The 12,937-nt window shown below is 44.2% G+C and overlaps 1 protein-coding gene across 4 annotated transcripts in view; it reads right to left on the minus strand.

Moving 5' to 3' along the window:
* LOC125450882 (nipped-B-like protein) overlaps positions 1-12,937 on the minus strand; it is a 510,140-nt gene that overhangs the window by 157,903 nt on the left and 339,300 nt on the right. For all 4 annotated transcript variants that reach the window (XM_059644995.1, XM_059644996.1, XM_059644997.1 and 1 more), the window contains 3 exons: positions 12,671-12,805; positions 10,189-10,287; positions 2,533-2,586 (listed from right to left, as the gene is read on the minus strand). In XM_059644995.1, the coding sequence (XP_059500978.1) occupies positions 2,533-2,586; positions 10,189-10,287; positions 12,671-12,805 (288 nt within the window). The remainder of the gene's footprint in view (positions 1-2,532; positions 2,587-10,188; positions 10,288-12,670; positions 12,806-12,937) is intronic.

The raw sequence follows: 12,937 nt of genomic DNA on the forward strand, positions 1-12,937 counted from the left end.
TCCTATTCATGAACTTATCCACGTGTCTTTTAAAAGTTGTAACATTACTTACAGCCACCACTTCCTCTGCCAGTTCATTACACACATGAACCACTGTATATAAAAAAAAATTGCTCTTGCTGTCCTTTTTAAACGTTTGCCCTCTCACCTCAAAAATGTGCTTCCTAGTTTTGAACTCCCTGACTCCAGGGAAAACATCCTTGCTATTCACCTCATCTGTGCCCTTCATGATTTTATAAACCTCTTACAAAAGTCATCCCTCAATCTCTTATGCTCCAGCGGAAGAAATCCCAGCCTATCTTAATAACTCACATCTTCCATACCCAGAAACATTCTGGTGAATATTTTACGAAACTTCTCCAATGTAATAATATCCTTCCTATAGCAGGGTGACCACAACTGTACTCAGTACTCCAGAAGGGGCCTCAACAACATCCTATACAATCTCAACATGATGTACCAACTCCTGTACTTAAAAGTTTGAGTAATGAAGGCAAGCGTGCTAAGCACCTTAAGTGCTCTGTCAACATGTCACACTAATTTCAAAGAATTATGTACCTGAACCCCTGAGGTCCTTCTGTTCTTATAACACTACCTAAGGCCGTACCATTAATTGCGTAAGACCTCCCCTTGTTTGCTTCACCAAAATGCAATATCTCACATTTATCCAAATTAAAGTCCATCTGCAACTCCTCAGCCCATTGACGCCACTGATCAAGGTCCCTTTATAATTGTCTTAAGTGCTAAACTTAGAGACATATATTTTTGGTTTGTGCTAAAACTGGAGCACATGAATCCTCAGCCAACATCACCTGAGAAACATTAATGCAATTAATATATAATTAACACCTGGCTGCAGCCAAATAGTCTGAAAACAATTGATGTCACCTGATCTCAGAAGGTAAGCAGTCTCAAGACTGGATAGCATTTTGATGCGAGAATCCCTAAGAATATCAGACTTAGGTGGCTTTGGGCATTCGTAGTGTAGTGGTAATGTTGTTACCTCTGAGCTAGGAAGTCCAGATTCAAGTCCCACCTGCCCCAGAGGTGTACCATAAAAATTTCTGAACAGGTTAATTAGAAAATACAGCAAACTTGGTTTTAACTAGCACCTTATCAACCAGTTTTGTTGATAAACTGGCAAAAATTATACAATTCAAATATCGCAATGTCTGAGTATTTATGCTGTAAATAAAATATACTGGTGATCATATACACCCTCTGTATTAACTTTCCATTGTGTGTACCTAAATTAACTTTAGGCAGTGCATTGATGTTTTTCCATAGATTTTTTTTGAGGGATGTTGATGTTTTGATTCTTCTCTCAGTTCAGGGTTTATTGCAGTTATGCATACCTCTTGATTAGCTGGAATATTTGATCAATTCCTGGTCCCATAGGTGCCAGTTAATATTTGCTGTATCTAGTCCTGTAAATCTAGGGTATTTGTGGTACAGTGATAGCGTCTCTACCTGTCAGCCAGGAAATCTGGGCTCCAGTCCCACTTGATTCCAAATTGTGTAACAACATCTTTCACAGCTTGATTGGAAAATCTTTACAATTAACATCCAGCTGATAGTCATATTAGTCTGGAAACAGCTGATCTCATCTGTTCTTGGAAGCTAAACAGATTCAGCCCTGGTCGATACCTGGATGGCAGTCTGCCTGGAAATACCAGGTGGAATAGCTTTGGGACATGAGGTGTAGTGGTAGCGTCCCTTCCTCTGGGGCAGGATATCTGTGTTCAAGAACCATCTGTCCTGAATTGTCATAACATCTCTTAACAGGTTAAATTAAAAAATTAACATCCAGTATGGGTTTTTGTGGTAGTAACACTACCTCTAGACCAATAAGATCCCAGGTTCAAGTCTCACTTGCTCCACAGGTGTGTAATAATGTCTCTGAAAAGGGCAATTAGAAAATTTTACAATTATCAATCATGGAAGGATCTTGTGGTGTAATGGGGCTGCCCGCACCTCTGGGCCAAGACACCAAAGTTCAAGTCCATTTGCTCCAGTGACATGTCTTAAAACATCTGAACAGGCTGATTTGAAATTATCTATAACTGGCACCTAATGAGGCTGCCTGGGAACAGCAGGCGCTATAGGTTTCAATGCTATTTTGGGTAAGTGGTTGTGTCCCCACCTTGGAGCCAAGGTGCCCAGGTTTAAGCCCCACTTGCTCCAGAGGTGTGCAATAATGTCTCTGAACAGGGCAATTAAAGAATATTTACAATTACCAATCATGGGGGGCTCTTGTGACGCAGTGGTCATGTCACCATCCCTGCACTGCAAAGTTTGGGTTCAAGTCCCACAGCCTGAGGTAAGACATAACATTTCTGAACGCTCAAAACTTTCTCACCCATCAAGAGTTTAATTCACACTATAGAAAGCTCTAGACTCCCAATGGGAAAGTTTCCAACTTGACATTAGATTCTCAACAGCACCAAGATAATTTTCTAACTTTACGTCCAGCTGAATCAGTTAGAAAAATAAGCTCTCATGCAATGGAAACCTTATCTGTGTTGTACTTACATTCTGAAGAAGCTGCTCAAACCAATCGTACCCAGTGTCCCTGCAAGCAGCGACCTGCAAAATAGGTGAAAGACAGCTGTCAACAGTAGCACTTTAAAGAAGTGAACCGTCAATCCACAGCAGCACAGATTAGGAGCTATGCAAAACCTATAGCCTCAACTATCTTCAAGTATGCATCACTCCATTTCTGTTCTTTCTTTTTAGTAGGCAATTCTATTCCTTGAGAATAATTCCTGAAATTCCCTCCCTAAGAGAATTGTGGATCAATAGACAGCTCATGAACTGCAGTGATTCAAGAAGACCGCTAACCAACACCTTCTCAAGGGAAACTAAAGGATGAACAATAAATGCTGGCCTACCAACACCCACATTCCACGAATAAAAGAAAATTAGACTATGGCTGTTCTGTATCTGCACTCTATAATCAGTTTGCAACATAGGATCAGGAGTATGCTATTTAGCCACCAAGCCTGCACATCATTCTAGAACATTGCTGATCATCTATTTTTCGAGGGAAACTTGCAGGTGTTGTGCTTTCCATGTGTTTGATGCATATGTCCTTCTAGATGGTAAGGAATGGTACCCATTTACAACCCAGGGATTGCCTGAATAGTTAATAATACTGGGGACTTATAGGCACATGGATTATGAAAGGCAACACTGGGGCATTCCTGGCTACAGAGTGTTAAGAAAAGATGGAAAGGGAGAAAGGAAGGGTAGAGGAGGGCATGGTCACATTGGCTGTTTTCGAGTCTGCTAGAGGTTTGGATATGTATAGGTTTGGATAATAGTACTTTCAAGGATAGCAAGGCACAAGCATTCTTAGATTGGATTCAAGAGAATTTTCTTCAGCAGTACGTGTCCAGTTCATCAAGAAAGGAGGCACTGATAGACATGGTTCTTGGAAATGATTTAGTGCAAAAGATAAGGCAGAAGCATTCGCAGCAATTATCAGACAGAAGAATCAAATGGATGATCCATCTCAGCTACCTCCAGTACATACCAGAATTACAGACAGCTGTCTTCAGCAAATTTGATTCACTCCACTGTAATATCAAGAAATGGTTAGAAACACATTTGACAATGCAAAGGTTACTGGCCATGACAACATTCTGGCAAAAGTGCTGAAGACTTGTGCTCCAGAACCTGATGCTTCTATAGCCAAGCTGTTCCAATACAGTTACAACAGTGGCATATACCAGACGTGTGGAAGATTTTCCGTCCGTGCCCTGTATATAATAAGGTCAAATTCAACCCTGCCAATTATCACACAACTGTCTACTCTCTATCATCAGTCAAGTGCTGGAAGGTGTCATCAGCGCTTTCAAGCAGCATCTGCTCAGCAATCGCTAGTTTGAGTTTCACCAGGGCCAGTCAACTCCTGACCTCATTATAGCTTTGGTTCAAACATGGACAAAAGACTTGACTAAATTTCAGAGGTGAGGCAAGGGTGACAGCTCCTGACATCAAGGCCACATTTGACTGAGTGTGGCATCAAGAAGCTCTGATAAAACTGGAATCGCTGAGTATCAGAGCAAACTCTGTGCTGGTTGCAGCCACACATGGCACGTAGGAAAATGGTTGTGGTTGTTGGAGGTCAGTCACCTCAACTTCAGGACATCTCTGCAGGAGATCCTTAGAGTAGTGCCCAGGGCCCAAGCATTTTGAACTCCTCCATGAGTGATCTTCCCTCCATCATGAGGTCTGAAGTGAGGACGCTCACCAGTGTTTGCACAATATTCAGCATCATTTGTGACTCAACAGATACTGAAGGAATTCATGTTCAAATGCAACACGATCTAGTTAATATCCAGGTGTGGGTGACAAGTGGCAGGTAACATTTGCTCCACACAAGTTCCAGGCAATTATCATCACCAATAAGAGACACTGTATTTTGACATTCAATACATTTTCTATCACAGAATCCTCCATATTAACATCCTTGGGATTATCACCGACCAGAAACTGAACTGGATGTGCCACATAAACAGTGACTGCATGAGCAGATCAGAGGCTAGGAATATTGTGGCGAGTAACACACTTTCGGACTCGTCAAAGCCTGTTTACCATCTAGAAGGTACATGTCAGGAGTGTGATGGAATTTTTCCGCTTGCCTAGGTGAGTTTAACTCCTCCAACTTGAAACTTGACAGCAAGGATAAAGCACCCCATTTGGTTGGCACTATAGTTGCAAACATTCACTCACCATTGATGCTCAATAGCAGCAGTATAAAAAATTTAAAAGATGCACTGGAGAAATTCACCAAAGTTGCTCATACAGCACTTTTCAAACACACAACGACTTTCATCTAGGAGAAAGGCAGCAGATACATGGGATCACCATTACCTCAAGTTCCCCTTCAAACCACTCATTATCCTGACTTGGAAACAGATTGCTGTTCCTTAACTGTTCCTTGAATGCTCTCACCAAGGCATTGAGAGTTGCCTTACAACACATGGGCGGCAGGAATTCAAGGAGGACACTTACCATCAGCTTCTCAAGGATAAAAAATGATGGTCCACCAGTGTAGGCCAGGTCCCACGAGTGAATTTTAAAAAAAAGAGGGAAGCCAAATCAGTGGGGAAAATTTAGGGAACAGTATCATCAGATTCGGGGTGTCGGTGGAAAAGGGCACTGAACAATCCAGAATGATAATTATCAACAGGCACAGAAAGCAGATTTCAACAGTGCAAGAATTAAGATTGACCAGTTAGACTGGCTAAGGCTGATGAGAAAGAGATGCAGAGCAATGGGCACCTTTAAAGAGGAAATTGACTGGATGGCATCAAGGCCATCAAAAGAGTAATGTATAACAAGCAAATCTAAAGCTCCACCGCCAACAAAGGAGAAAGAAATTAAGGCAAAGACAAATTGAAAGTATAATATATGATTAAGACCCAACCTGAATATAGAAGGTTCAGAAAGGGGGCAAAAAAAGGCAAACAGAATTAACATAAAAGGTGAATTCCAAAGTCTTTTTATAAACACCTAAATACTGAAAGGATAACAGGAGGAGGAGTAGGGTCAATTAGGGACATAGCTGAGGAGATTATGGAGGTAATGGTAGTGATCTTTCCCAAATCACCAGAGTCAGGGAAGGTCCCAGAGGAATGGAAAATGACTAATCTCCTTGGTAGACGGGACTATGAAATTTGAAATACAAACAGATCTTAGTCTATGGCAGGGCAATTTTGAGGCTGAATTGAGAAAGAGCTGCTTGTGTTTTACATTTTTATATGCTTGTATTTGGGACTGAGATAAGGAAAATTACTTTTTCAAAGGGTTATGTGCCTACATAATTCTCTGCTCCAATGTGTTATGAATATTCCAAAGTGGCATGACACCGGGTTACAGTCCAACAGGTTTATTTGAGATCACAAGCTTTCGAAGCACTGCTCCTTCATCTCCACATCACGGATAGCCCGTCATTGAAAACATTTAAGGCTTTTCGTCTTTTGACAGAATTTTAGTCTTCTAAGGGTTCAATCAAGGTCTTTGGGTATCATGCAGGAAACGGAGTCGAAGTCCAAAAAGAGCTATAAGCATGTTAAATAGCAGGAATGATGGGAAAGGTGGTCATTGCCTGTTCCTACATCTTGTGTTCTTGTGAAATTACCGAGGAACTTCTAGAGTGATGCATTGGGGTTGAGATAATCAAACTCGGAAAAACCACACGATCTTCCTTTGTATGGTTCCAACCAGTGGATGCAATTCATTCTGAACATCAAATCTTCAGTACTATTACCAGAACCTGGCAAGGCTCAAAACACTTTTTCTGTTTCTTTAAAATTCACTTGTGGGACATGGATGTCGCTGGGTGGCCAACCCTAGTTTCCTTTGAGTTGCCGTGGTGGTCAGCTGCTTTCTTGAACCGCTGCAGTCTACCTGTTGTGGGTTCAGTCAGGATGGCAAGTGCTTAGAAGGGAACTTGCAGGGGGTGGTGTTCCCTTGTATCTGCTGCCCTTGCCCTTCTAGATGGAAGTGGTCATGGGTTTGGAAGCTGCTGCCTGTGGATATTTGGTGAATTTCTGCAGTGCATCTTGTAGATAGTGCACACTGCTGCTCCTGAGCATTGGTGGTGGAGGGAGTGAATGTTTGTGGATGTGGTGCCAATCAAGTGGCTGCTTTGTCCTGGATGGTGTCAAGCTTCTTGTGTTGTTGGGGCTGCACCCATCCAGGCAAGTGGGGAGTATTCCATCACATTCCTGACTTATGCCTTGTAGATGGCAGACAGGCCTTGGGGAGTCAGGTAGTAAGTTACCTGCCTCAGAATTCCCAGCTTCTAACCTGCTCTTGTAGCCACTCTGTTAATGTGGCGAGTCCAGCTGAGTTTGTGGGCAACGATAACCCCCAGGATGTTGACAGTGGGGCAGTAATGGTAACACTGCTGAATGACAAGGGACAGTGTTTCTTATTCACGATGGTCATAGCCTGGCATTTGTGTGGCGCAAAGGCCACTTGCCAGCCCAAGCCTGGATATTGTCCAGATCTTGTTGCATTTGGACATGGACTGTTTCAGTATATGAGGAGTTGTGAACAATGCTGAACATAGCACAGTCAATCATCGACGAACATCCCCACTTTTGACCTTATGATGGAGGGAAGGTCATTGATGAAGCAGCTGAAGATGGTTGGGCCTAGGACACTGCCCTAAGGAACTCCTGCAGAAATGTCCTGGAGCTGAGACATTTGACTTCCATCAACAACTACCGTCCTCCTATTTGACAGGTATGACTCCAACCATCGGAGTTGCCCCCAATACCCATTGATTCCAGTTTTGCTAGGGTTCCTTGATGCCACACCCAGTTGAATGCAGCTTTGATGTCATGGGCTGTCAATCTCAGCTCACCTCTCGAATTCAATTTTTTCGTCCATGTCTGAACCAAGACTACAATGAGGTCAGGAGCTGAGTGGCTCTAGGATAACCCAAATTAGCTGCCACTTAACAGGTAACTGCTGAGCAGGTGCTGCTTGACAGCACTGCTGATGACACCTTCCATCGCTTTACTGATGATCATGAGTAGATTGTTGGGGCGTTAATTGGCTGGGTTGGATTTCTCCTGATTTGTGTGTCATACCTGGGCCATTTTCTGCATTTTCAGGGAGTTGCCAGTGTTGTACTGGAACAGCTTGGCTAGGAGAACGACAAGTTATGAAGCAGAAGTCTTCAGTACTTTTGCCAAAATGTTGTCAGGGCTTTTAGCTGTTACAGTATCCAGTGTCGCCAACCATTTCTTGATATCATGTGCAGTGAAGCGAACTGGCTGATGACTGGTATCTGTAATGCTGGGGATCACTGAAGGAGGCTGAGATGGATCATCCACTCGGCACTTCTGGCTGAAGATTGCTGGGGAAACTTTGGTCTTATTTTTGCACCAAACGTTGGAGTTGGGGGCATTTGTGGAGCCTCTTCTGCTGATTTGTTTAATTGTCCACCACCATTCATGACTGGATGTGGTAGAATTGCAGAGCTTAGCCCTGATCAATTGGCTGTGGGGTTGCTTAGCTCTGTCCATCACTTGCCACTTATTTTCAGGTATGCCTGGTGCTGCTCCTGGCAATCCCTCCAGTACCTGCCATTACACCAGGGTTAATCCCCTAACTTGATGGCAATGGTTGAGACAGGCCACGAGGTTACAGGCTGTGCTGAAGTACAACTCTGCTGCTGTTGATGGCCCACAGGGCCTCATGAATGCCCGGCATAGAGTTGCTAGATCTGTACCAAGTCTGTCCCATTTAGCACAGTGATAGTGCCACACAATACGATGGAGGTTGTTCTCAATGTGAAGGCGGGACTTTGTCTCAACAAATGGTCACTCTTACTGATACTGTCATGGACAGCTGCACCTGCAGCCAGCAGATTGGTAAGGATGAGGTCAAGTATGCTTTTCCCCCTCTTGTTGGTTCCCTCACCAGCAACAACAGAGCCAGTCTAGCAGTTATGTCCTTTAGGACCCAACCAGCTCGATTAGTAGTACTGCTCCCGAGCCACTCTTGGTGGTGGACACTGAAATCCCCCACCCAGAGTACATTTTGTACCCTTGCCATCCTCAGTACTTCCGTCAAGTGTTATTCAACATGGAGGTGTACTGATACATCATCTGAGGTAGGACATTACATGGTAATCAGCAGGTGGTTTCCTTGCCCACGTTTAACCTGAAGCCACGAGATTTCATGGGGTCCGGCGTAAATGCTGAAGACTCCCAGAGCGACTCCCTACCGACTGTCTACCACTGTGTCACCGGCTCTGCTGAGTCCATTCTGCCGGTGAGACAGGACATATCCAGGGAAGGTGACGGTAGTGTTTGGGGCATTTTCTGTAGGTATTGTTCCATGAATGTGACTACAGTAGTCGGAGAGACAGCTCTCCCAATTCTGACATGAGTTTCCAGATGTTAGCGAGGAGGGCTTTGCCAGGTCGACAGGACTGATATCTTATCTTCCCCAATACCTAGGTAGATGCTAGGTGATCCATCTGGTTTCATTTCTTTGAGACTTTGTAGTGATTGGTACAACTGAATGGCTTGCTGGGCCATTTCAGTGGGCAACAGAGTCAACGACATTGCTCTGGGTCTGGAGTCACATGTAGGCCAAACCCGATGAGGATGGTAGGTCTCCTTCCACGAAGGATATTAGTGAACTAGATAAGTTTTTCTGACAATTGAGAATTATTTTACGGTGAACAGTAGATTCTTGATTCAAGATTTATTTACCTTGAATTCAAATTCCACCATCTGCCATGGCAGAATCCAAACCCAGGTTCCCAAAACATTAGCTGAATGTTTGGAATAATATTCTAGTGATAATACCACTGTATCTTGATATCACATAGTGAGAGTTAAATTGGCTGTGTCTGTGATGGTGGGGACCTCACATGGAGATCAAAGTGGATCATCTCCTTTGATTGAAGTTCGTTATAAATATTCAACTTTGTCTTTTGCACCATCGTGCTGGGCTTACCCCAACTCATTTACAGATATTTGTGGAGAATATGCTTTGATTAGTTGAGGTGTGCCATCATTCATGACAGATTTGACCGTTTCTGGCTAGTCTTTTACTTAGCTGTGGCAACCCATACTGCCACTACATTCTGCATCGGAAGGTCCAGGTCATTGTGGACATCCTCATGCTTGACGCCAGAATACGGTACACACCCAAGGAAATAGTCGACTGCCGATGTTACCATCATTATTTGTAGATGTAAGCAACTTTCAGAGTTTTTGAGGCAGGAAGTTGGGGCTCAATTTAAGGTTTCAAGATTTCATTTTAAGAGAATTTTGTTTGGTGATGGTAAGAAGCATTGGTCAAGCAAATGGGGCTAAGAATCAGATCAGCCAAGCTCAAACAGACTGACTAAACATGCTCAAGAGCTGAATTACCATTTGTGATCATCTTGATTCCCTTACAAAGACCACCTATGTTTACACTTGTACTTGTATAAAACTTAAGCTAGTTTATCAGGATGGTGTTAAAGTGTCACAGGATAAAAAGGAAGACACGTCTACTTCCCTAAAAATGAAAGCAACTGTCATACTTATCTGAGCTCCATGTGACTCCAGACCAGCAGCAATGTGGCTGACTCTGAACTGCCATCTGGGCAATTAGTGATAAGCAGTAAATGCTCTCATCCCGTGAATGATGATAAAAAAAACTCACCACATCTGTGACATTTAGGATTTTCCGTGTCATCCCTTCAGCATCGTGAGAAGGGGTGGGAGTGAACCAGAGTTTCTGGAATGTTTCATTCACCAGTTTCTGCAGAGAATAAAATTTGAATTACACTGATATCTATTTAGGGGTCCGTCCAATGATAGTAAACATAAGAACAATAGTGAAAATGAGAACAGGTCATATAAAATATCTGAGATGATGGTAACTGCAGATGCTGGAGAATCCAAGATAACAAAGTGTGGAGCTGGATGAACACAGCAGGCCAAGCAGCATCTCAGGAGCACAAAAGCAGAAGTTTTGGGCCTAGACCCTTCATCAGAAAAGGGGAATGGGGAGTGGGTTCTGAAATAAATAGGGAGGGGGGGGGGGGGGGGGGGGGGAGAGATGGACCAAAGATGGATAGAGGAGAAGATAGGTGGACAGGACAGTATAGGCAGGGATTAGATTAGATTCCCTACAGTGTGGAAACAGGCCCTTCGGCCCAACAAGTCCACACCACCCCTCGAAGCATCCCACCCAGACCCATCCCCCTATACCCACACACCCCTGAACGCTACGGGCAATTTAGCATGACCAAACCACCTAGCCTGCACATCTTTGGACTGTGGAAGGAAACCAGAGCACCCGGAGGAAACCCATGCAGACACGGGAAGAATGTGCAAACTCAACACAGATAGTCACCCGAGGCTGGAATCGAACCCGGGTCCCTGGTGCTGTGAAGCTGCAGTGCTAACCACGGAGCCACCGTGCTGCCCTCATTTTTCCAACCGACCCTTGTCCGCCTTCCGGAGAGACCACTCTCTCTGCGACTCCCTTGTTTGCTACACACTCCCCTCCAACACCACCACACCTGGCACTTTCCCCTGCAACTGCAGGAAGTGCTACACTTGCCCCCACACCTCCCTCACCCCCATCCCAGGCCCCAAGACGACTTTCTACATTAAGCAGATGTACACCTGCACATCCGCCAATGTGGTATGCTGCATCCGCTATACCCGTTGTGGCTTCCTCTACATTGGGGAAACCAAGCAGAGGCGTGGGGATTGCTTTTCAGAACACCTCCGCTCGGTTCGCAATAAACAACTGCGCCTCCCAGTCGTGAACCATTTCAACTCCCCCTCCCATTCCTTAGACGACATGTCCGTCCTGGGCCTCCTGCATTGCCATAATGTTACCACCCGTAGGTTGCGGGAACAGCAACTCATTTCGCTTGGGAACCCTGCAGCCCAATGGTATCAATGTGGATTTCACAAGCTTCAAAATCTCTCCTCCCCCCACTCCATCCCAAAACCAGCCCAGCTCGTCCCTACCTCCCTAACCTGTTCTTCCTTTCACCTATCCCCTCCTCCCACCTCCAAGCTGCACCACCATTTCCTACCTACTAATCTCACCAACCACCCCCCCCCGGGCCTGTCCGTCCTCCCCAGACTGACCTATCCCCTCCCTACCTCCCCACCTATACTCTATTCTCCACCTATCTTCTCCTCTATCCATCTTCGGTCCGCCTCCCCCTCTCTCCCTATTTATCTCAGAATCCTCTCCCCACCCCCCTTTTCTGATGAAGGGTCTAGGCCCAAAACGTCAGCTTTTGTGCTCCTAAGATGCTGCTTGGCCTGCTGTGTACATCCAGCTCTACACTTTGCTATCTCATATAAAACATCTGTTCTCCCCAATTCAAATGGTAATGAGGGAGAACTTGGGAATGGTTCCAGAAAATTAGTAGGTTACAGATGTTCCAATGACCCTAATTTTGTAAAGGGGATAAACTGAAGGCAAAACAGCTTATCAATGTTGGAAATTTGACTGGAGATTATTCACACAAAGATAAAATGAATTCTCACTTGGTGAATGTTGGGAAAATGAGAGTAAGTCAACATTAATAAGTATTACAACTTTATACAGCGCTAAGGACCAGAGTTTGATTCCAGCCTCAGGTGACTGTCTGTGTGGAGTTTGCATGTTCATCCTGTGTCTGCACGGGTGTCTGCTCCTGTTTCCTCCCACAGTTCAAAGATGCACAGTTTAGGTGGATTGTCCATGCTAAGTTTCCTGTAGTGTCTAGGGTGGGAAATGCAGGGATAGGTTTGGGGCAGGCCTGGATGGATGCTCTTCAGAGAGTCAGTGTGGATTAGATGGGCTTAATGGCCTGCTTCCACACTCTGGGGATTCTATAATTGTCTCCACAGCAATTACGGTGGGCAATAAAGGCCCAGACAGCAAAGCCCTCATTTCATAAACAAATAAAAACCCAAACTTTCTGCAACTTGATGCAAATCAGTGTATTGTCAATGGTGAGGTCAATCTCTTTTGTGACCTAGATTAGTTTATTCAGAGATTTCAAGTAGATCCCTCCTTGAGGCTGCAGTAACACTTCGTGCAGGAAGAAAAGTTAAATGAAAGCATTCTAATTCTAGTTACACAGGCATGAAGTTGAGCAAATACATTTGAATAGTCTACGTAACATTACCTTAATGCCCTCTTCATCATTAACTCTACGAATCATTCGCACACACATCTCAGTCACTTTAGAGAAGGTAGGTTGCTCAATGCAGATGTCACGTAGAATTTTGATAACTCTCTTTCTCACACTGATACCAGTGTCCTGCAACAGATTATTTGTCAAAGGATGAGACAAGATCAAAAAAAGCACAGAGTGCAGATATCCCAGAGAGTAAAGACCTATTAAAAGTTTTATCTCCTTATAAAGAGCCCATTCCCACTCTCAAATAGTTCT

Source organism: Stegostoma tigrinum, chromosome 3 (assembly GCF_030684315.1).
Source record: "Stegostoma tigrinum isolate sSteTig4 chromosome 3, sSteTig4.hap1, whole genome shotgun sequence".
NCBI classification, from domain to species: domain Eukaryota; kingdom Metazoa; phylum Chordata; class Chondrichthyes; order Orectolobiformes; family Stegostomatidae; genus Stegostoma; species Stegostoma tigrinum.